Below are 21349 nucleotides of genomic sequence, written 5' to 3'. Positions count from 1 at the left end.
TGTCCACTACGCAAAACCGTCAACAAGGGCTTGTAGACGGTTCATGCCTGCTCAGTAACACAGACCCGTTTGGGCTTCAGCAGAAAAAGTTGAGCTGAATCGGGTCCATGCTACTGCACAAGATTGGGCTTGGCATTTTCTGCTGAAGCCCAAGCGGGTCCATGCTACTGCACGGGATCGGGCTCCGCATTCTCTGTTGAAGCCCAAGCGGGTCCATGCTACTGCATGAGATCGGGCTCCGCATTCTCTGCTGAAGCCCAAGCGGGTCCATGCTACTGCACGAGATCGGGCTCCGCATTCTCTGCTGAAGCCCAAGTGGGTCCATGCTACTACATGAGAATGAGATCGGGCTCCGCATTCTCTGCTGAAGCCCAAGTGGGTCCATGCTACTGCACGAGATCGGGCTCCGCATTCTCTGCTGAAGCCCAAGTGGGTCCATGCTACTGCACGAGATCGAGCTCCGCATTCTCTGCTGAAGCCCAAGCGGGTCCATGCTACTGCACGAGATCGGGCTCCGCATTCTCTGCTGCAGCCCAAGCGGGTCCATGCTACTGCACGAGATCGGGCTCCGCATTCTCTGTTGAAGCCCAAGCGGGTGTGTGCTACTGCGCAGGCGCAGTGTGGCTGGAATGGCCTGGAGGAGGATTCAGAGGCTTCCATCTCTAGAATTAAGTATGCTTTTTTTCCCATTTTAAAAAGTCATACATTTGCTTCAAGTTTCTTTTTCAGGCATGATACTGGATAGTTTATAACCTAGTTGTGTATCATGCCTGAAGAAGGAACCTGAAGTTTTAAAAAGCTTGCAATAAACCATGTACAGTTAATCATTAGTGTTATCACCTGAATCAACATTTTTTGGTTTGACGTCTGCCTTACACCTGCCTTTGTCTGAAAGTAACGTCATGTTTGGGAAAATCAAATATCTGTGATTCTTTCAGGAGCTGAAATATGATTGGTTGGTTTGGGAACTACACCATTTTTCCTTGCTCCAGTCTTGATAAATCAGAACCACCTTTTGCAGAGCTACCACACAATCTGAGTGTGAGGAGAAACGAGTGGGAAAGAATGAATGACTAAATGAGTAAATGAATGAAGGAGTTGAGGATGGAAGGAGTGAGACTGGTATTGCTTCAGATACAGATGAAAGTATATAATAAGCTAAGTGAAAAGTATTCATATAGGAGCGATTCATCTGTAAATGCCAACAAGTTGGATGCACAGTTATGCAGATACATAATGAAGCAGCTGGGACATTATGTTTAGCATGACAGATCTGTTTTGTAAGTGAGACGCTTTAACGGAGAAATCTCTAAATATAAAATGTGAGTGATTGCACTTTGAGTTTCACTTACTAAAACGTGTAATTAAATTGTTGTGATTCAAAACGGGAGTGTATGACAGTTGCCAATGTGGATGCATGTTGATATAACCAGCTTCTAGCGAGGCCTAGGAGCCCGGGACGGGTCTAGACTTTTTGCTGCCTGAGACAAACTTGTGAGGATGCTTACCCCCCCCCCCAAGGCGTATCTAGAGGGGTGCAGGAATGGCTTGTGCCCTAGGCGCCACAGTACCATGGGCACCATGCCTGCTTCTGTGCTGCCTCCCATCACTCATACCTCAGATCAGATTAATTATGTTAACTGGGGAACATGTAGGGTCCACTTGTGTTGGTGTTAGAAAAGAGGATAGAAAGGGAATAAGAAGAGATATGTTCAAAAAAGTAACTTCAGCAATATCCTGAGCCCAAAAATGCAAGCAATCATAACAAATGTACACGAGAAAGTATACTGTTTTTAGGGGGGGGGGGGGCAATTTCAGAGGTTGCCATAGGCTCTATATTACCCAGATACGCCCCTGCCCCCCCCCCCCCCCCCAGAATTGTAATCATCGCACAGCACCCGACAATTTATAGCTGCGGTGATCCCTCCCAAAAAACACCCTCAGTATAGGTAGGTAGCCAGGTATACGTGCCCCCAGTATTGGTATCCAGGTGCAGTTGACCCCAGTATAGGTTAGCAAGGTACAGTTACCCCCCCCCCCCCCCCATATACGTTGGCCAGGCACTCTCTTCACCACCTGTTTCTGCCTGGTGCTGTCCCCAGACTTCTGCCGCCTGAGGAAGTTGCCTCACTTGGCATCATGGGCGGACCGGGCCTGCGAGGAGCACGCCAAGTGAGTCAATGAGTGAAGGCTAGATTGCTGGACTAGTGATAGTCTGTGCCTTGTGCTACAAGAACAACATGCAGGAAGTACAGTATTCTGAATAGATAGCTGAATATAAAAATCCTAGGAAAAAGGCTCATTCTCTTGCGGCCCTTGTGAAACTTACTTTTTCTCCTGACTTTTCTCCTAAGAGAATCTTTTTCATCTTCTCCTTAAAATAACTTTTCAGAACTTTTACATTTAAAAAGGAACAAAAAGTCGGTGAAAAGATACTATCCAAATTATGTTGCGTATGTTATTGCTTGAAAGCTTTTGTCATTATCTGCCTGCCCTTACTGTGGAAGGCAGTGGAAGTAGGGCAATAAAGCTTCTAACACATTTTTAAAGGGATACTGTAGGGGGGTCGGGGGAAAATGAGCTGAACTTACCCGGGGCTTCTAATGGTCCCCCACAGACATCCTGTGCCTGCGCAGCCGCTCACCGATGCTCCGGCCCCACCTCCGGTTCACTTCTGGAATTTCTGACTTTAAAGTCAGAAAACCACTGCGCCCGCATTGCCGTGTCCTCGATCCCGCTGATGTCATCAAGAGCGCACAGCACAGGCCCAGTATGGTCTGTGTCTGTGCAGTACACTCCTGGGGACATCAGGGGGAGCGAGGACACGGCAACGCAGGCGCAGTGGTTTTCTGACTTTAAAGTCAGAAATTCCAGAAGTGAACAGGAGGCGGGGCCGGAGCATTGGGGAGTGGCTGCGCCAACACAGGATGTCTGCGGGGGACCATTAGAAGCCCCGGGTAAGTTCAGCTCATTTTCCCCCGACCCCCCTACAGTATCCCTTTAAATGTAAAAAGAAGAGGTAGAATGGATTTGTTTTAGTTATGAGCTACATTGTTACCATGCATTTTTAAGGTGCTATTGAGATGCCCTGGGGGCTAAAAATGCTGCTTGGTTCACTTTAAAGTAACATGGAAGCGAACTAAAAAAAAAGTCAGATACTCACCTATGGAGAGGGAAGGCTCTGGATCTCATACAGCCTTCCTGGTCCTCTCTCGGTGTCTGCGTTCCAGCGCTCTCACCCCTGCTTGAACTTGCTACTCCTCGGAAAGGCTCCGGAAGCACTTGTATGCCCAGGGCCGGATTTACCATAAGGCAGTGTAGGCACTAATGATGGAAAGGCAGCTCGCTTCCCTCCCTCCTTCCATAAGCAGAGTCCTGATGAGAGAGTAAATAAGAGGTTACTCACCCTGCTCTCAGCATTCCACTGACCAGATCTCCCTTCAGTCAGGTGTACTTCTGGCTACCTAATACTAAGGGGCACCTGTAGCTACCTATGATGGGAAAGGGAAATAAGGGAGAAGTGATAGCTGGGACAGCCAGAAACACTTGCAATGCAGTTCGGTGGGGGTTTGGTAGATTCATGGAGGTGCCAGGACATCTGTGCCTATAGGCTCCTGTGATGTAAATCTGGGCCTGCTTTGGTGTGTAAGTGCTTCAGAAAACAGTACTGTGATGGAAAGGCGGCTCACTCCCCTCCCCCAGTGCCTCCATCCCTCCTTCCCTATGCAGAGTCCCAAGCAGAGCGTAAATGCAGAATTACTCACTCCGACTCGTCTCTCGGCATTCCACTGACGAGATCTCCCCTCAGTTGGGGGCACCTCTAGATACTTAATACCGAGGGTACCTCTGGCTACCTAATGCTAAGAGGCACCTCTAGCTACCTATAACTGACAAGGGAAGTAAGTGAGAAGCGACGGTTGGGACAGCCAGCATACCTGCGATGCGATTTGGTGGGGGTTTGTAGGTTCATGGAGGACATAATCTAAGGTGCCAGGACATCTGTGCCTGTAGGCTCCTGTGAGGTAAATCCGGGCCTGCATATGCCCCAGTGCTTCCGAAGACGGGCAGCTCCAGGACCAGGGAGGCTCTATGAGATCCAGAGCCTGCCCTCTCCATAGGTGAGCATAACATGATGCTTCAATCTTGCTTTAAAATACATTTTACATAGCTCCCAACTGTCCCTCTTTTGGAGGGACAGTCCCTCTTTGGGAGCCCTGTTGTCTCTCTGTCCCTCTTTCCTCCTCATTTGTCCCTCTTTCAGGACTTTGTCCCTCTTTCTATGTAAATATATAGATTTCTCTAGTGAATACACTTTATTCCCATCCTTTAAAGGCGATCTGAAGTAAGAGGTATACGGAGGCTGCCATATTTATTTCCTTTTTAATCAATACCAGTTTCCTGGCAGCCCTGCTGGTCTTTTTTTCTGCAGTAGTATCTGAATAACACCAGAAACAAGCATGCAGCTAATCTTGTCAGATCTGACTTTAAAGTCTGAAACACCTGATCTGCTGCATGCTTGTTCAGGGGCTATGGCTAATAGTATTACAGGCAGAGGATCAGCAGGGCTGCCAGGCAACTGGTATTGCTTAAAAGGAAATAAACATGGCAGCCTCCATATAACTCTATCTTCAGTTGTCCTTTAAATTGATATATTACTAATTTTAAAATGTTAATATGAAGGAAAATGAGCCAGGATAGAAATGACCAGTGTGGTTTGAATTATAAAACAACATATTTTTCTTATGAAATCTTTATGGCATGCGTGGCTAGGGGTGTGATAGGGGCGTGATCATGGGTGTGGCAGGGGCATGGCTTACGTGTCCCTCTTTCTCATCTCCAACAGTTGGGACTTGGGAGGTATGCATTTTATTAATAAGTTGTGAAAATATCTTAGAAAGCTAAGTAGAGAAAGTTAATTGCATATGGACCATAGTCTGTTTCATTTGATTCTCCATGTTGAAAAATCCTGGATAAAGCAGTAATAATCAACTGCCAATATCCATGCAGTTTTGGGCACCTCCATAACATGTACTGAAGATCCCCATGATCCCTACCCCGGGGGCACATGGGATCCTTTCTCAAGTCTATGCTGTATAACTTTTCAGGGGTTACATACATTCTATGAAGTATTGTAATTTGTGAACATTTTTGTGATGCATTAACTGACAGGTGTGGTGTAGCCTGCAAAGCATCTGACCAATCCTCTTGTCTTCCAGATCATTTTGCCAACTCACCTTCCCTTTAATTGGATATGTCATATGGTGAGAGCCTAACAGCATCGCATAGACTAGGAAGTGAGACCTTTCTTGGAAAGACAATATTAAAGTGAACCCGAGGTGTGAGTGATATGGAGGCTGCCATATTTATTTCCTTTTAAACAATACTAGTTGCCTGGCAGCCCTGCTGATCTATTTGGCTGCAGTAGTGTTTGAATCACACACCAGAAACACGCATGCAGATAATCTTGTCAGATCTAACAATGTCAGAAAGACCTGATCTGCATATGCTTGTTCAGGGTCTAGGGCTGAAAGTATTAGAGGCAGAGGATCAGCAGAACAGCCAGGCAACTGGTATTTCTTAAAAGAAAATAAATATGGCAGCCACCCTACCCTATCACTCTCACCTCGGGTTCATTTTAAACACTGGAGAGGGTTAAATTTGTAAGTGCTTTGTGTTGAAACCACATGAATGAATGCCTCAAGTCCCCAAAGACTGTATAGTGCTGTGAACAACTGTGAAGGTGCAGTATGTACAGAACTGTTGTGTATCACATTGTTCACAGATGTCGGGAATCATTCATGCACAACAATCTATCATGTGTAGCTGGATTAAGACATCCAAGTTATGTGGCCCATAAACAGCCACTGTAAATAGATAGATAGATAGATAGATAGATAGATAGATAGATAGATAGATAGATAGATATAGGCTGAATAGTGTGCTGGTTAAGTGCTCCGCCTCTCACATGGGCCAGGGTTCAAATCTTGGCTCTTCCTATTCAGTAATCCAGCACCTATTCAGTGGGGAGTCCTTGGGCAAGACTCCCTAACACTGCAGGGTGACCTACTAAATGCGCTCTAGTGGCTGCAGCTCTCAATTAGAGATGGCCGAACGGTTCGACAGCGAACGGTTCCCGGCGAACTTCCGTGGTTCGCGTTTACGGAGAACCGCAAACTTTTCCGGAAGTTCAGTTCGCCCCCATGGTGCATCATGAGTGTCAACTTTGACCCTCTACATCACAGTCAGCAGGCACATTGTAGCCAATTAGACTACACTCCCTGCTGGAGCCCCACCCCCCCCCCCTCCCCTTATAAATGGCAGGCAGCGTCAGGCATTGGACTCACTCGTGTGCCTGCAGTAATTAGAGAAGGGAGAGCTGCTGCAGACTCTCATAGGGAAAGCTTAGTTAGGCTCTTGTAGGCTTGTTAGCTTGCTCCTGGCTGATTCTTATTGCTGAAAAAAGCACCCCACAACAGCTCTTTTGAGAGCTAAACTTGTTCTTGTGATCTATTTTTTTTTTTTTGCCTGGCCCACTGACACTTGTGTTGCATAGACAGCCTTGGTAATTCCTACTGTGTGTGCCACTGCCAGGCCCAGCATATTCAGTGACTACCTTTGTGTGTGACAGGTGCACATTGTAATACCCATCACTGCATATACCTACCTTTTGTTCACTTCAGTCAGTGTACCCACCTACCTACGTGAGCGCATGCAGTGTCACTGTGTCTGTCCGGTACCTGTCTGTGTGTGACAGGTGCACATTGTAATACCCATCACTGCATATACCTACTACCTGTTGTTCACTTCAGTGCACCCACCTACCTACGTGAGCACACACAGTGTCACTGTGCCTGTCCGGTACCTGTCTGTGTGTGACAGGTGCACATTGTAATACCCATCACTGCATATACCTACTACCTGTTGTTCACTTCAGTGCACCCACCTACCTACGTGAGCGCACACAGTGTCACTGTGCCTGTCCTGTACCTGTCTGTGTGTGACAGGTGCACATTGCAATACCCATCACTGCATATACCTACTACCTGTTATTCACTTCAGTCAGTGCACCCACCTACCTACGTGAGCGCACACAGTGTCACTGTGCCTGTCCTGTACCTGTCTGTGTGTGACAGGTGCACATTGTAATACCCATCGCTGCATATACCTACTACCTGTTGTTCACTTCAGTGCACCCACCTACATACGTAAGCGCACGCAGTGTCACTGTACCTGCTCGGTACCTGTGTGTGTGTGACAGGTGCACATTTGTAATACCAGTCATTGCATAATTTTCTCAGGCTCCTACTCCGGACCGGAATGGAACCCTGACTCCCCGGCCGTACGCTTTCTTTAACAGTGGTAGAGAAAGAACCATCGACAGTATGAGCAGCGATGGACCACTGGGTGCGCAGGCTTGACCTGTGGCCAGAGCTGTCACAATTTGCCATCCAACTTCTGTCTTGCCCTGCCTCAATCCTGTCAGAAAGGACCTTCAGCGCAGCTGGAGGCATTGTCACTGAGAAGAGAAGTCGCCTAAATCACAAAAGTGTTCAGTACCTCACCTTTATCAAAATGAATGAGGCATGGATCCCGGAGGGCTACTACCCGCCCGAAGACTAAGTCAGTCTCCGCACACAGCATTTCTGCCTGCACGCCGTGTGACTGCCTGCCCCATGACTAAGTAGGTCCCCACACAGCATCTCTGCCTGCAGGCCGCTTGGCTGCCTTCTCCACCACCACCAACAGGGTCCAGGATTTCAGGCAAATTCCTGCTAGCAGCGGCCGCTATAATAATCTTCCTGGTACGTGTACATGCCTGCCTAATTTTTCTGGCTGCACTGCAGCTGCAACAACAAAACAAAAGGCATGTACATTACATGTGCCAATTCCCCTTCGTGATCGTTACCTTTCCACGGTGAAGGGGCTTGCGTTTTACAATGAATAAATAACCACCTGCTATATGAGTGTCCTGGGGGGAGGGGGGGGGGGGGCTACACCACGATAATAAGGTCCTTGCTTCATTGTGGACAGGCCAAATTTGATCAGCTGGACAGTCACTGTTCTGTCATTCAGCTACCTCAGCCCGGGAACCGTATGGGCTGGAAAGCCGCCTTCACCTGCACTCTTGTCATGGTGCGCACCAGTCCAGCACGGCTGTCACTGCATACCTTTCACTGCATCTTTGACTGCACATTGTAAAGGATTTAAAGTTGATTCATCTCATATACAGCAGGGCCTCGAAAGTTCACCTGTATTGTTATTTTTGGGCACTACCTCGGGACGTGCATGCCATGCCTGCTGCCTTCCTTGGATGTGTAGTAGCCGTTCCTGCTCCTTTGCCCACAGCATGCCTGCTGCCTTCCTTGGATGTGTGGTGGTGGTAGCCGTTTCTTAGGCTCCCACTCCGGATCAGAATCGAACCAGGATTACCCGGCCATTACCCGTGGTCACCATGGTACTAAGAAAGTACCATCGAAAGTTTTTACACAGTTGAATGAATGGCAGACTTGGCCTCCATAACACATTCTTGGCAAATGCTTTCGATTTGGTTCGTCTTGTGCTGGGTCAAGGGTCCATCTGACCACAGATGCCTAGTCTGCAAAGCACGGTCAGGGCAGGTACATTACTTATACAGCAAATGGGTCCTTACTTGGATGTGTGGTGGTGGAAGCCGGTTATCAGGCTCCCACTCCGGACCAGAATCGAACCCTGATTCCCCGGCCATTACCCGTGGTAACTCACAATGGCAGACTTGCCCTCCATAACAGATTTTCGTTACAGGTACTGTTACAGGCCAGCAGAAAATGTAATTTAAAAAAAAATAGATGTAGAGAATAGAAAAAATAGGTAGAGAACGAACCATCGAAAGTTGATAAGGCAGTCAGACATTACCTGATGTAAGGAAGAGCAATCTCGCCATGGTGCGCACTAGTCCATCACGGCCTTCACAACACAAACAGCTGTTTGCGGTGCATTACACAGTGAGTTTGGTCTGTCAGTGTGAAGCAGTACTCTAATTACACTCCCTGATTGATGTATGCACATGCAAGATGTTTTAAAGCACTTTAGGCCTGCAATTTAGCATTCAATGTGATTTCTGCCCTTAAAACGCTGCTTTGCGTCAAGTCCAGATTTTTCCCTGGGACTTTTGGCGTTTATCTCACTCCGCCATGCCCCCCTTCAGGTGTTAGACCCCTTGAAACATCTTTCCCATCACTTTTCTGGCCAGCATAAGTGTTTCTAGTTTTCAAAGTTCCCCTCCCCATTGAAGTCTATTGCGGTTCGTGAAAGTTCGCGTGAACCGAACTTTTGCGGAAGTTCGCGAACCGAAAATCGGACGTTCGGGCCATCTCTACTCTCAATCGCTTTGAGTCCGACAGGAAAAAAACGCTATATAAATGTTAGAATTATTATCGTAGATAAATCACTTGGATTTATATATGGGGATTACTAGTGGGATGTTACTGAAAGAGACACTGAAGCGAAAAAAAAATGATGATATTATGATTTGTATGTGTAGTACAGCTAAGAAATAAAACATTAAGATCAGATACATCAGTCTAATTGTTTCCAGTACAGGAAGAGTTGAGAAACTCCAGTTGTTATCTCTATGCAAACAAGCCATTAAGCTCTCCAACTAAAGCAGCCCATACACTCAGCCGATTTTCTGGCCGACCGATCGATCCCGATCGATCGATCAATCGATTGCAAATCGGTTGGCCAATCGACCGATCGACGTCCGATTTCGATCGATTTCGATGGATTTCCATCGAACTTGCAGGGTGGAAAATTTAGGTCGATCTGATGAGATTGCTTATCAGTTTGCATTGGCCTTAATGGAAATCTGATGGCAAAAAAATGTCATCAGATCGAATTTCAATAGATTTCAAACTGAAATCTATTGGAATTCTATCCTGGTAAAAAATGTTCTAAAAACGCATCAGATAGATCATCAGATGCATTTCTTATCTATCTGCTGCCAATCTGACGAGTGTATGGGCACCTTAAGTTAGTCATGGAGAGGGCTGTTATCTGACTTTTATTATCTCAACTGTAAGTGAATTGTTTACTTTTTCTCTGGTAGAGGAGAGGTCATTACTTCACAGACTGCTCTGAAAGAATCATTTTGAATGCTGAGTGTTGTGTAATCTGCACATATAGAATGATGCAATGTTAGAAAAAACACTATATACCTGAAAATAAAAGTATGAGAATATTTTCTTTGCTGCTAATCTTCTAGTAATTATTCATAGTACACAACCAATTCACTATATCATATTTTTTTTCCGCTTCAGTGTCTCTTGAAGTTTGTCAAAATTACACTTGAATTCATTTTATCTGACTATTCATGGTGCTATTATTCTGACTATTCATGATATATTTGGATACTGATGATTATATGTAATTCTCTCCACTTCCTCCCCTGGGAGATTTATTGAATCGGTGACAATGACAATCTTTGCAACTCAGATCAGATGCCTGAATAGAGCAGTGCTGTCAGGAGTATACAACCCCATACAATAGGAGAGAATTATGGCATTTATCAAGTGTAGGTGCAGGTGTGACTGCTGTGACAGCATGCTGCAGTGAATGGGAGGAAGCTACTGAGAGGGAGGAAAGCCCTAATTGGAGTGGCATATATTTTAAAAGTGTCCGCAGTGTGTATCTGCGTTAATGTTGCAAGCGTTGTCATCTCATTACTTGACATTTCCGGCACGGTGGTTAAATGCTGATAAGAATGGGAAAATGTATTTTCCTTGAGTGGGAGGAAGATCTAATGAGATCTGCCCTTAGCCTTTGTCATTTGTCTCCCAGATTTATCACGGCGTTAAAGTGAAACTGCAAGGAAAAGGAAACACTCTGTAAAATGTTTCATAAGCAGCTGTGTCCATTTTTTTATCTTCATGAATACCACAGCTGAAAGGAAAAAATACATTATCAGCTAAATAACTGAATAAAGATAAATATGTGTGCACCTGCAGCCTGAAATGAGGCCTGTCTCATCTTAGATAATGTAAGGCCTTTTTTACACACTTGAATCCACTACCTGTCAGGTGCTCCGTAACAACCGCAGGGCACTGAGAAGCACTTGGTGCAGCCAGTTAGCCGGCTTCCATGTCACAGAGGCACATCTGAGCAAGGTCGCAGCCATGTGGTAATTCTTTGTGTCTTAGCTTATAAACAGCCCATCTTTATATTTGGGTCACCACCACTATAGAGTGCACAATAGAGCATCTTTCCTAAGCCAGTTCTGCAGACTCACCCTATAATGCAGAGTGTGCTGCATCAGGTCCTCTCAGTTCGGCCACTGCCCACCCAAGTGCCCTCCATGTCCCCTGGTATAGGCTGCCATTTCTTCTGGGTCCCTTTGCTGCAAATATTGTCTAACCACACTCTGGTTTCCACTATCCACTGCCATTAATTAACCTCATAGCCCAGTGGAAGCTCAACAAAACAGTGAAGACAGGAGCATAGCGACCAGGAAGACATAGTGGTGGGGCCTGAAGAACGCATGGGAGGCTGTGTCAGAACTAAGGAGACCTAATGGCTGAACTAAGACAAGTACCCATAGCCTTCCCCCTCCACCAAGTCTTCAGAAAGCATCTGTGGGATTTAACCCATGTGGAGGCCAGAATCACAGTGGTGACAGAACCTGCTGAATGGAAAGAATGGCAATGTGTGGAACTGATGGTAGAAGTAGTGTGCTGGTGGAAGCATTGGTGGTGGAGTAAAGGCCTCCTCAGGGTATGCTCTCAAGTGATTCATATTTTATACTCAAATTGGTTTATATTTTAATTCTTATTCCAAGAAAATGTATTATTTTTGTTTTGGCTAGGTTAGGGTTATTGCTGTTTTGTTTGAGTCCGCATTTGAGAAACATTTCATCATTTCCTATCCAGTGTCCACAATTGATTAGTTGGCAGCAAGTACTTCAGTAGTTTTAACAAAAGCCACATTGCAGGTCCACATTTACCTTTTCTCAAACCTTTCCCAACCCTGCAGTGAAACCTGGAGCTCTACAGTGCATCGCGGCAAAATACTGTATACAGTACTGCTCTAGCACACTATGAACACAGCCTCAGAAAAGGGTCATTATGGACCTGAGATGTTTGTTACCTGTGTGATTTTTACTCTGTACAGCGATGTGGAAGATGTCAGCGCTATGTAAATACTAAAAAATAATAATTTTACTGCTACTATAAATAAATAGAGCTTGATTAATGAAGTCCTTGTTGCAACCTGTGGATATGGTGGTACGCTCGCGTACATCAAAAAAGGGCGTTGGGAAAAAAGGCCGCGGGGTGTAAACGATAAGCAGTAATACCGTTTATAAAAATTTTGTGTTGCATTTCGTTTACAAATAATGTTTTACAAAATTATAAATCATTAAATAATGTGTATGAAATCGGTAATTGTGAAAACGATAATCTTCCCTGTTTCAAAAGTGAAACTTATAATTACGTTTGTTAAAAAAAACGATAATATATCTAAAATTTTACTAAAACTATACCCAACCCTACTCTCACACAGAACCCTCCCTGTACCTATGCCTAACCCCTAGACCCTCCCTGGTGGTGCCTAACCCTAACCACCCCCCTGGTGGTGCCTAACCCTAACCACCCCCCTGGTGGTGCCTAACCCTAACCACCCCCCTGGTGGTGCCTAACCCTAACCACCCCATTTACTGATCGCTTTATTATGTGGATAGTAATGCTTTACAAATAGTGACTGTAAAAAATATATTGCAATTTACGTGTCATACTAGTCACTTTATTTTGTGAATAATAATTTTTTACAAACATTAAGGAATAAAAATTTTAAATCATTTTATTGTGTGGATAATGTTTTACAAATAGTGACTATAAAAAATATATTGCAATTTACGTTACGTACTTTACAAACAGTAAGGGATAACATTTTAAATAAAGTTTTAGTTAAATACGATAAATATGTTTAGTATTTTTATAAATGTTGTTCGTCACGGGCGCATTTTCTAAACTTAAATCATCACAAGCACAGTTATAAAACATTAAAAATCTCCGGGCGCCGTTTGTAAAACGTTAATAATCTCTGGCGACGTTTTTTCCTGTTCGGCGCCCATTAACCGATATTTATTATTAGAGTGAATGGCGGCGCCCTTTTTGTCCACTAGCTGCCGGCGCCCTTTTTTCCTGTTACCGCTACGCTCCTTGTGTCAAGGAATCTATTAAGTCTAGAACAGGTATTTGTGCAAATTTCTTGAGGAGATTTACCCATTTCCTGTCTGGACAGGAAATCATATCATATAACTTTGTACAGCGCCACGAAATATGTTGGCGCTTTATAAATCAATATTAATAATAATATAAGCTAGATGTGCACATCTCTTTGCAGTATAAAGGTGTGTAAAGAAAATACTATCACCAGGGCCGGATTTGGGGGCAGGCACCCAAAGCCTGGGACTAGGGCGCCAGAATTCACCAGAATATGTGGGGCGGGTGACACCTTAACTGTATCTGGCTGTCACCTGCCATAGCTGAAAGCCGCTACAAGTCCGCAGCCAGCCGCCCCGCTTTGCTGTGTCTCTAGCGTTGCCTGTGTTACAGCTAAGCTGGCGGGGGCGGGTGCTGGATACGAGTGGAGCCAGCAGTGCAGACCTTGAGGATGGGGACAGCGTGCAGCAGTCAGTGTGAATACGTTCAGGCAGTAAGCATAGTACACTCGGCAGCTGCAAGCAGACGCTCTTTCCCGAGTCCAGACTCCAGTGTGCAAGTCACATGGTATCAGCCATGAGCCCGCCCACCTAGGAGTGGTTCTCGTGCTGTACCTTATGCTGCCGATGCCCAGCTTCCTACAAGTCACAGGTCAGGACGCTATTCTGCCACCTTTGTCCCCTGTGCCTTTAGCTTTCCATGCGTATCTCCTGTAATTTGCAGTTAACACTCGCAGCACCATGCCTCTTTCAGCTCAAGCTGTTCAATGTCTGTTCAGGTCAGCAGCTGAGGTCAGAGGTCAGGAAGCTGCCGTTCTGCTTGGGACGACACTTGTGATCCACGTAGTGGTGGAAGGAGTAAGGCTTGGTAAGATACATCAGTGGCTGTTCCCCTGCCTGTTTAGTAAACGGAAATATGCATTGCTGAAAAACACACACACACACACACACACACACACACACACACACACACACACACACACACACACACACACACACACACACACACACACACAAACACACCACACACACAAACACACCCCCCCCCTTAAAGTAAACCTGAGGTCAGAAGAAATAAAAAAATATATATATACATACCTGTGGCTTCCTCCAGTCCCCAGCCCCCTTCAGGCTTATCGGTCCAACTGCATCGTTCACTTTTAGCCCTGGTATTGCAGCCAGTCCGTGTATGCTCAGTCCGCCTGCGCTTTTTACCCCATCGTGCTCCTGTCACCAGGAGCATTCTGCATGGTCCAGGCGTTGGTAGCACAATTTGGGGGCACATATGCGCCTGAGCAGTCCGACCCCCAACCCGACTGGCAGAATTACTGGGGTTAACTGCGGACGATGCAGGTGGCGGAGGAGGATGGCGTGGGACCGATCAGCCTGAAGGTGGCTGGAGGAAGCCCCAGGTAAATATATTTTTTTAAACTTCTTCTGATCTCAGGTTTACTTTAAAACAATCTTGAAAATGTGGATATATGGACAATTACCTCATTAGTGGGATGCCTGTATGCCTGGATGGGTAGTCCTCAGGTTTCCTGCATCTTCTTGTACCCCACCATTACAGTGTTGACCCCCCTCTATGGTCGCATTGGTTTCCTCAGTGTGTATGTGCGCCCATCCATACTGGACATGCGAGATTTAAGTCTGTGCATAACGAGTAGAAGAAAGGTGCCTGTGCACACAAGTGCCTTTATTCTACTGGACATGTACGGACCTTATTTGTGCATGCCCAGTACAGGCACACTTTTCCATGCCAGCGCTCACACACTGAAGAAACCAGGAGGCCCAGCACTGGCATGGTGCGGTCCAAGACCTGGGAAACCATCCTGGGGCTTCCCACTGGTAAGGTAAGTAACTACATATAAACGTATTTATTCTCTTTAGGTTTGCTTTACACAAAGAATATTAAAATACATTTTAGAGAAAAAAAAACTCACAATTCAATATGTGTAGAACCAATGAATTATTTGGTAATTAATTATTATCATCATGAGTTTTATTTCCTGACACACTTTTGGGAGAGTACATTCTCCCAGAGTAAAACAGAATGCCTTCAGGAGGCTATGGAAGTAACATTAATTCTAATGATTTCCACACCTCCCACCAGAGCACTAGAGAATTGGCCCCCTTTAATGTCTGCTTTGCTGCCGATATAGCAGTGCAGCTCTCTGTGTCCTCCACGTGGAACTTACAAGCTCAGCTCTGGCCACTCCTTCCTTTCTACACTGCGTAATGTGCATGCGCCAATTACTGACATGTGCAATCTGCGTTGCATGGGTGTGTGGGACGAAGCAGAGTACAGCAGATCTTGTAAGTTCCCTCTGGGGTAAATAGAAATCTACACTGCTGTACAGAAAGCATTGATTATAGTAAAGGGTGTCACAACCTCTAATGCCCCGTGGGAGATATGGAATTCAAATGATCCAACATTACTTCTGTAGCCTCCCAGCGGGTATTATATTTAATTTAGAACAAGGGCAAGGGGGGAGGGGGGCGGGTTGGAGACAGCGGGCCTTGGGCGGTGAAAAGTACAAATCCGGCCCTGGCTATCACTGGTATATATTGGTTACTGGTATATCTAATATCTAATCTATTAAACAAGTATGCTTGCTTCCCACCATACCAGGTCATCATTTTCCTCATCACAGAGATTGCAGGATGCTCCATTTATTTAATATAGTTGGGATGTTAGCAACTGAAATGTATCAGGCTTTTGTGCCAGTGAATGAATGGCAGGCAACAGATGCTGCCTCATACGTTTCTATTATTATCTGCATAACACTGGCAGTGTGTCCTCAGCAGCTGCCTGCAACAAATATCTACTAGATTTGGCCCATGTGACTCTACCCTATTGTTAGCCACATACTTGCAGATTGGTTTGGCAAATGGCTGTCAGATCAGTAGTGCTGGCGATCACTGAGGACAGATCATTGAAATTCCACTGGGATAACATTAAGCAGACAGCTTATTCTTTATCATTTTATTAGATGCTTGAGATCAGTAAAGTGAAGTTTTTGCATTTGCTTCAGTAAAACTACAGGGTGGGCCATTTATATGGATACACCTTAATACAATGGAAATGGTTGGTGATATTAACTTCCTGTTTGTGGCACATTAGTATATGTGAAGGGGAAAACTTTTCAAGATGGGTGGTGACCATTGCGGCCATTTTGAAGTCGGCCATTTTGAATCCAACTTTTGTTTTTTTCAGTAGGAAGAGGGTCATGTGACACATCAAACTTATTAGGAATTTCACAAGAAAAGCAATGGTGTGCTTGGTTTTAACGTAACCTTATTCTGTACATAGAATCCTTTTATTTATTTTTTTCACCTGATGATTGTCCATGGGTGTTTGGGCAGCATTCCAGGAGTGACTGGTTTGCACACGTTTCTCAGGTAACGGCTGAGACGTGTTTTGCTCTGTGTTGAGGAGAGGGGAATGATGACGTTCCTGTAGGACAGGGTTGTTGAACTCCAATACCCAGTGGCGGCTCCAGCTTCAGATTTTTGGGGGGGCTCAAAGGGGGCACGAGGGCTGGCAGGCCGGGCTTGGGGGGGGGGGAATTTGCCGCGGCGAAAAATTGGGCGTGGTCATGATGTCATGTGGGCGGGGCTAACTGTAATGTAGTTGTACCAGCTAACGTAGTTACATGGAAAAATGAATCAGCTTTTCAGCAGTTAATGCACGTAATGACAGACAGCGTTTCCCCATTAAATGCACATAAGAGACAGCTTTTCACCAGTTAATGCACATAATGACAGACAGCATTTCCCCAGTAAATGCACATAAGAGACAGCTTTTCACCAGTTAATGCACATAATGACAGACTGCGTTTCCGCAGTAAATGCACATAAGGGACAACTTTTCACCAGTTCATGCACATAATGACAGACAGCATTTCCCCAGTAAATGCACATAAGAGACAGCTTTTCACCAGTTAATGCACATAATGACAGACTGCGTTTCCGCAGTAAATGCACATAAGGGACAACTTTTCACCAGTTCATGCACATAATGACAGACAGCATTTCCCCAGTAAATGCACATAAGAGACAGCTTTTCACCAGTTAATGCACATAATGACAGACTGCGTTTCCGCAGTAAATGCACATAAGGGACAACTTTTCACCAGTTCATGCACATAATGACAAACAGCATTTCCCTAGTAAATGCACATAATGAGAGAACGTTTCACCAGTAAATGCACGTAATGAGACAGCGTTTCACCACTAAATGCACATAAGAGACAGCGTTTCACCAGTAAATGCACGTAATGACAGACAACCTTTCACCAGTAAATGTAGGTATTGAGAGACAGCGTTTCACCAGTTAATGCACATATTGACAGACAGTGTTTCCCTAGTAAATGCATGTAATGAGAGACAGCCTTTCACCAGTAAATGCACATAATGAGACAGCGTTTCACCAGTAAATGCACATAAGAGGCAGTGGTGGGCTGGGCTGGAGGCTGGTGGTGGTGGGCTAGGGGCAGCTCAGGTCTGCCTGGTGGTGGGCTGGGGGCCCCAGGGGCGCAGCTCAGGTCTGCCTGGTGGTGGGCTGGGCTGGAGGCCCGGGGGCAGCTCAGGTCTGCCTGGTGGTGGACTGGGCTGGAGGCCCCAGGCTCAGGCCTGGCTGGTGGTGGTCGGATGGGGGGCCCCAGGGAGGGCAGCTCAGGCCTGGTGGGAAGGCCTCAGGCCTGGCTGGTGGTGGTGGGATGGGGGCCCAGGGCACCTCAGGCCTGGCTGGTGGTGGGATGGGGGGCCCCAAGGAGGGCAGCTCAGGCCTGGTGGGAAGGCCTCAGGCCTGGCTGGTGGTGGTGGGATGGGGGGCCCAGGGCACCTCAGGCCTGGCTGGTGGTGGTGGGATGGGGGGCCCCAGCCCAGGGAGGGCAGCTCAGGCCTGGTGGGGAAGGCCTCAGGCCTGGCTGGTGGTGGTGGGATGGGGGGACCCCAGGGCAGCTGGGGCAGAAAAACAATTTGGAATTGGCAGTTGACGACTGGCTGGCTGGAGAGGACAGCCACCGCCCACCGCACCCACCTTTTCGGAGTTCCGACTTCCAAGTCCTGCTGGCTGTCCTGTCAGCTCCAGCCTCCTTCAGAGTCCAGCCTGAGCCTCCAGTCCACTCCCGGGCCGTGCCGTGCGCAGCGCTGTCTGACTGACACTGTCCGACCGTCCATGTGGGTCGGTGCCTGGCCTGGGTGGGGGTGTGTGTGTGTCACACTGGCACTGCGTGACTGGCCTGGCGTCCGTGGCGTGCCCCAGAGAGAGTGACGCAGTCACAGACACTCTCACGATGTTGGACTCTGGCAACTGGCTGCGCGGCGGGCGGCGGCAGGTGTCACGTGACGCCGGACGTCACGTGACACATTTTATAACGCCGCTAGACATCACCACCACCACCACGTACCTCCCCCTGGGGCGGGCCTGAGGCTGAGCAGGGTAGGTGGGTGGGAGTCCGTGTGGTGGGACTGCCCGGACTGATCGCTGATTCGCTGGGGTGGGTGGTGCCAGCCCAAGCCCTCGCCCAGTCCTCCCAGGCAGCCAGGCTCGGCTCCACTGCATTGCAGACGAGCCGAGGTCGGGTCGGAGCGGACACTTGCGGCGGCGGGGGGGGCTTTGAGGGGGGCTAATGAGTTGCCAGCTGGGGCTTAAGCCTGGGTAAGCCCCAGCGTGGCGCCGCCACTGCCAATACCCAAGGGCCGAGGTCCTCACACATTGTGGGCACAGCTCAAATTAATTGATGGGGCTGAATCAGGAAGGGTGTGGTTCATCAAGTAAAACACATTTTTTCCATTTCTTAGTCCATCCTAAACACTGGCATGGATATGGCCCTTGAGGACTGGAGTTCAACAACTGTGCTGTAGATGTAGGGCGTTAATGGCTGGAGGACAATGATCTGACCTTCTGGATCACTGAATAGGAACCCAGCAACATCAGGGACCCCCGTACACACTGTACAGATTTTTGACCATGACAATCAGAATGTATAATATCTTTGACTACCTGCATGGTTGGGACTTTCAGCTAATCTAATAAAGTCTGCTAGGCCAGTCTGCTTGACTACACATGTAGTCCTTATACTGCCATAAGAAATGTGCCTGAGTATATGTGTGTGTGTATTCTGATTTGGTGGAGGGGTTGCTCTGTTGGTGAGGGTGAGAAGGGATGCTGTCATTATGGGGAAGGGGGGCTCTTTAGGGAATGGGGAGTGCAATCTCAGTGTTTGGTGCTATTGTACCCGGATATACCACTGCTTGGCATTTGTCTGATTTCCTTACTTGGTCAGTCAGGGAGGGGCTGTGAAGTGTGAGACTAACCAGTGGAAATACTAGGCTTGGCCCTACTGTATATATTGATTTTGACATTTGATACGGTTTTTGGATTGTTTCATTGTTTCTGTTGTTAGTCCAGTGACTACACTGTTGTTCAATAAATGCATAACGGTGAACTCTCGTGTTCAACCCTTTGTGTGGTCTTTGGGTTCCCGTTACATTGCATCAGCCAATTTTCGCTGATTTCAGAATTGCAAAATCGACCCTATGCAGGGTCAATGCTGCTATTGAGGAAAAGGGGGCAATTGCCCTAGGGCCTGGACCAACACAGAGGCCCCCATGCCGTCAGACCCCCAAAGTGGTCTCCCGCTGACTGCTCGCCATGGCCCCAGCATGTTCCATAGTTGTACTGCCTTGTAATAACTCACCATTCCCAGCAGCTGCTGCTCCTTTCCAATCTCTGTCTTCAGCCATGCTGCCTGGCCCCAGAGATGACTTTGCTTGGGGGGGGGGGGGGGTAGGTGTCCCCCAAGTGACTTTTGCCCCTGGGGGCCCTTGCAAGGCTTACACTGGCCCTGACCCTATTTATGTGTTAAAAATAAGTGAAGCAAAACCATTCATTGCGCTTACCACCATTTATCAGGGAGCTAGTGAAATGATTTATTTTCTCACCTGAATAGCACAGGTGCGGCAGGTTACCCAGGCCCTCTGTGTGCCCCCAGTCACTCCTATGTTATGTCAGTAATGATAAGGTTGTTACCTGTATACATTTTCACAGGTCTTGTACAATCTGCAGCCCATGCTGAAGGTCCCATTCATTTACATTTAATCTGATGTTCACAATCAGCTGTGTGGGGAAAAGCTGTGAATTTTGATCATAAAGTAGCATGAGATAAAACCTGTGGAAAAGAATTATTATTGCTCATTAACATAACAAAATAGTTATGTCAGAGCCACTTGTCTCAGGTGGCACCCTCTTGGGAACTGCAATGATAAAGTATTGTTTTCCCATATTTCTCCTAAAGGTGTCCATACAGCCCTGATTGTACAATGTTACCAAATCTATGCACTATGAGGGATTAACTAATATTCAAGTGATATTTACCCTTCCACTACATCAATTTGATAGGATTATACAATCAAGTTTGTATTGTTGATGGGAACTCTTAGCTTGAAAGCAGCAGCGACACAGAATCTGTTTCCAAGAATTGCTTCTTCAAGCTACACAACAGAAAGGAACACTGCGGTTGAAGCGAAAATAAACTTATGAGATACTGAATTGTATGTGTAATACAGCTAAGAAAAAGAACATTAGTAGCAAAGAAAGGAGTCTTGTATTGTTTTCCACTACAGGAAGAGTTAAAAACCTTCAGTTGTTGTCTATGCAAAAGAGCTTCTCTGAGCTATTCAACCCAACTTGGCTGAATACAGTTCTGTTTTCTGAGGCACTTTATACAGCAAAGAAACAGTCAGAGACAGCTTGAGATAAGGTACCGCAGGACAGTTCAAAGGGTCATTGGTTCATTATTTTTGCTTTGTTTTATAGTTTTAAAAGACAGAGTGTGGTTTTAAAACTGCAACTATGACAGAATGATGCAATGCTATAAAAAAATAAGCTATATAACTGAAAAAATATGAGACTCTTCTCTGTGCTACTAATGTCCTATTCTTTATCCGTACTACACATACAATTCTTTATATCATAAGCTTTTTGGGGGTTTTTTTTTGCGTCAGGTTTGCTTACAGCACTGCTAATTGCAATCCTTAATGTGTTATAATAATGCAGTTTGTATTGCTCCCTGCAATAACCAAAGTCAAGCCCTAATCATAAATTAAGTACTAATTATAAGGCACTTAAAAGATGTGTAATGTTGTTAT

General features: G+C 46.3%; 1 protein-coding gene across 3 annotated transcripts in view; it reads left to right on the top strand.

The window, feature by feature from the left end:
* The window catches only part of CAMK4 (calcium/calmodulin dependent protein kinase IV), a 223558-nt gene that overhangs the window by 127382 nt on the left and 74827 nt on the right, over nt 1-21349 (top strand). Inside the window, exon 1 of one of the 3 annotated variants that reach the window (XM_068247358.1) lies at nt 3958-4118. The exons of the other annotated variants lie outside the window; for them this stretch is intronic. Within the exon in view, the coding sequence (XP_068103459.1) occupies nt 4090-4118 (29 nt within the window). The 5' untranslated portion in view covers nt 3958-4089. Of the gene's footprint in view, nt 1-3957; nt 4119-21349 lie in introns of those variants that run through there. 3 annotated transcript variants of the gene reach the window in all.

This window comes from Hyperolius riggenbachi, chromosome 1 (genome assembly GCF_040937935.1).
Source record: "Hyperolius riggenbachi isolate aHypRig1 chromosome 1, aHypRig1.pri, whole genome shotgun sequence".
NCBI lineage: Eukaryota > Metazoa > Chordata > Amphibia > Anura > Hyperoliidae > Hyperolius > Hyperolius riggenbachi.
The sequence above is the reverse complement of the archived record's forward strand: the minus strand, read 5'-3'. Positions and strand labels throughout refer to the sequence as shown.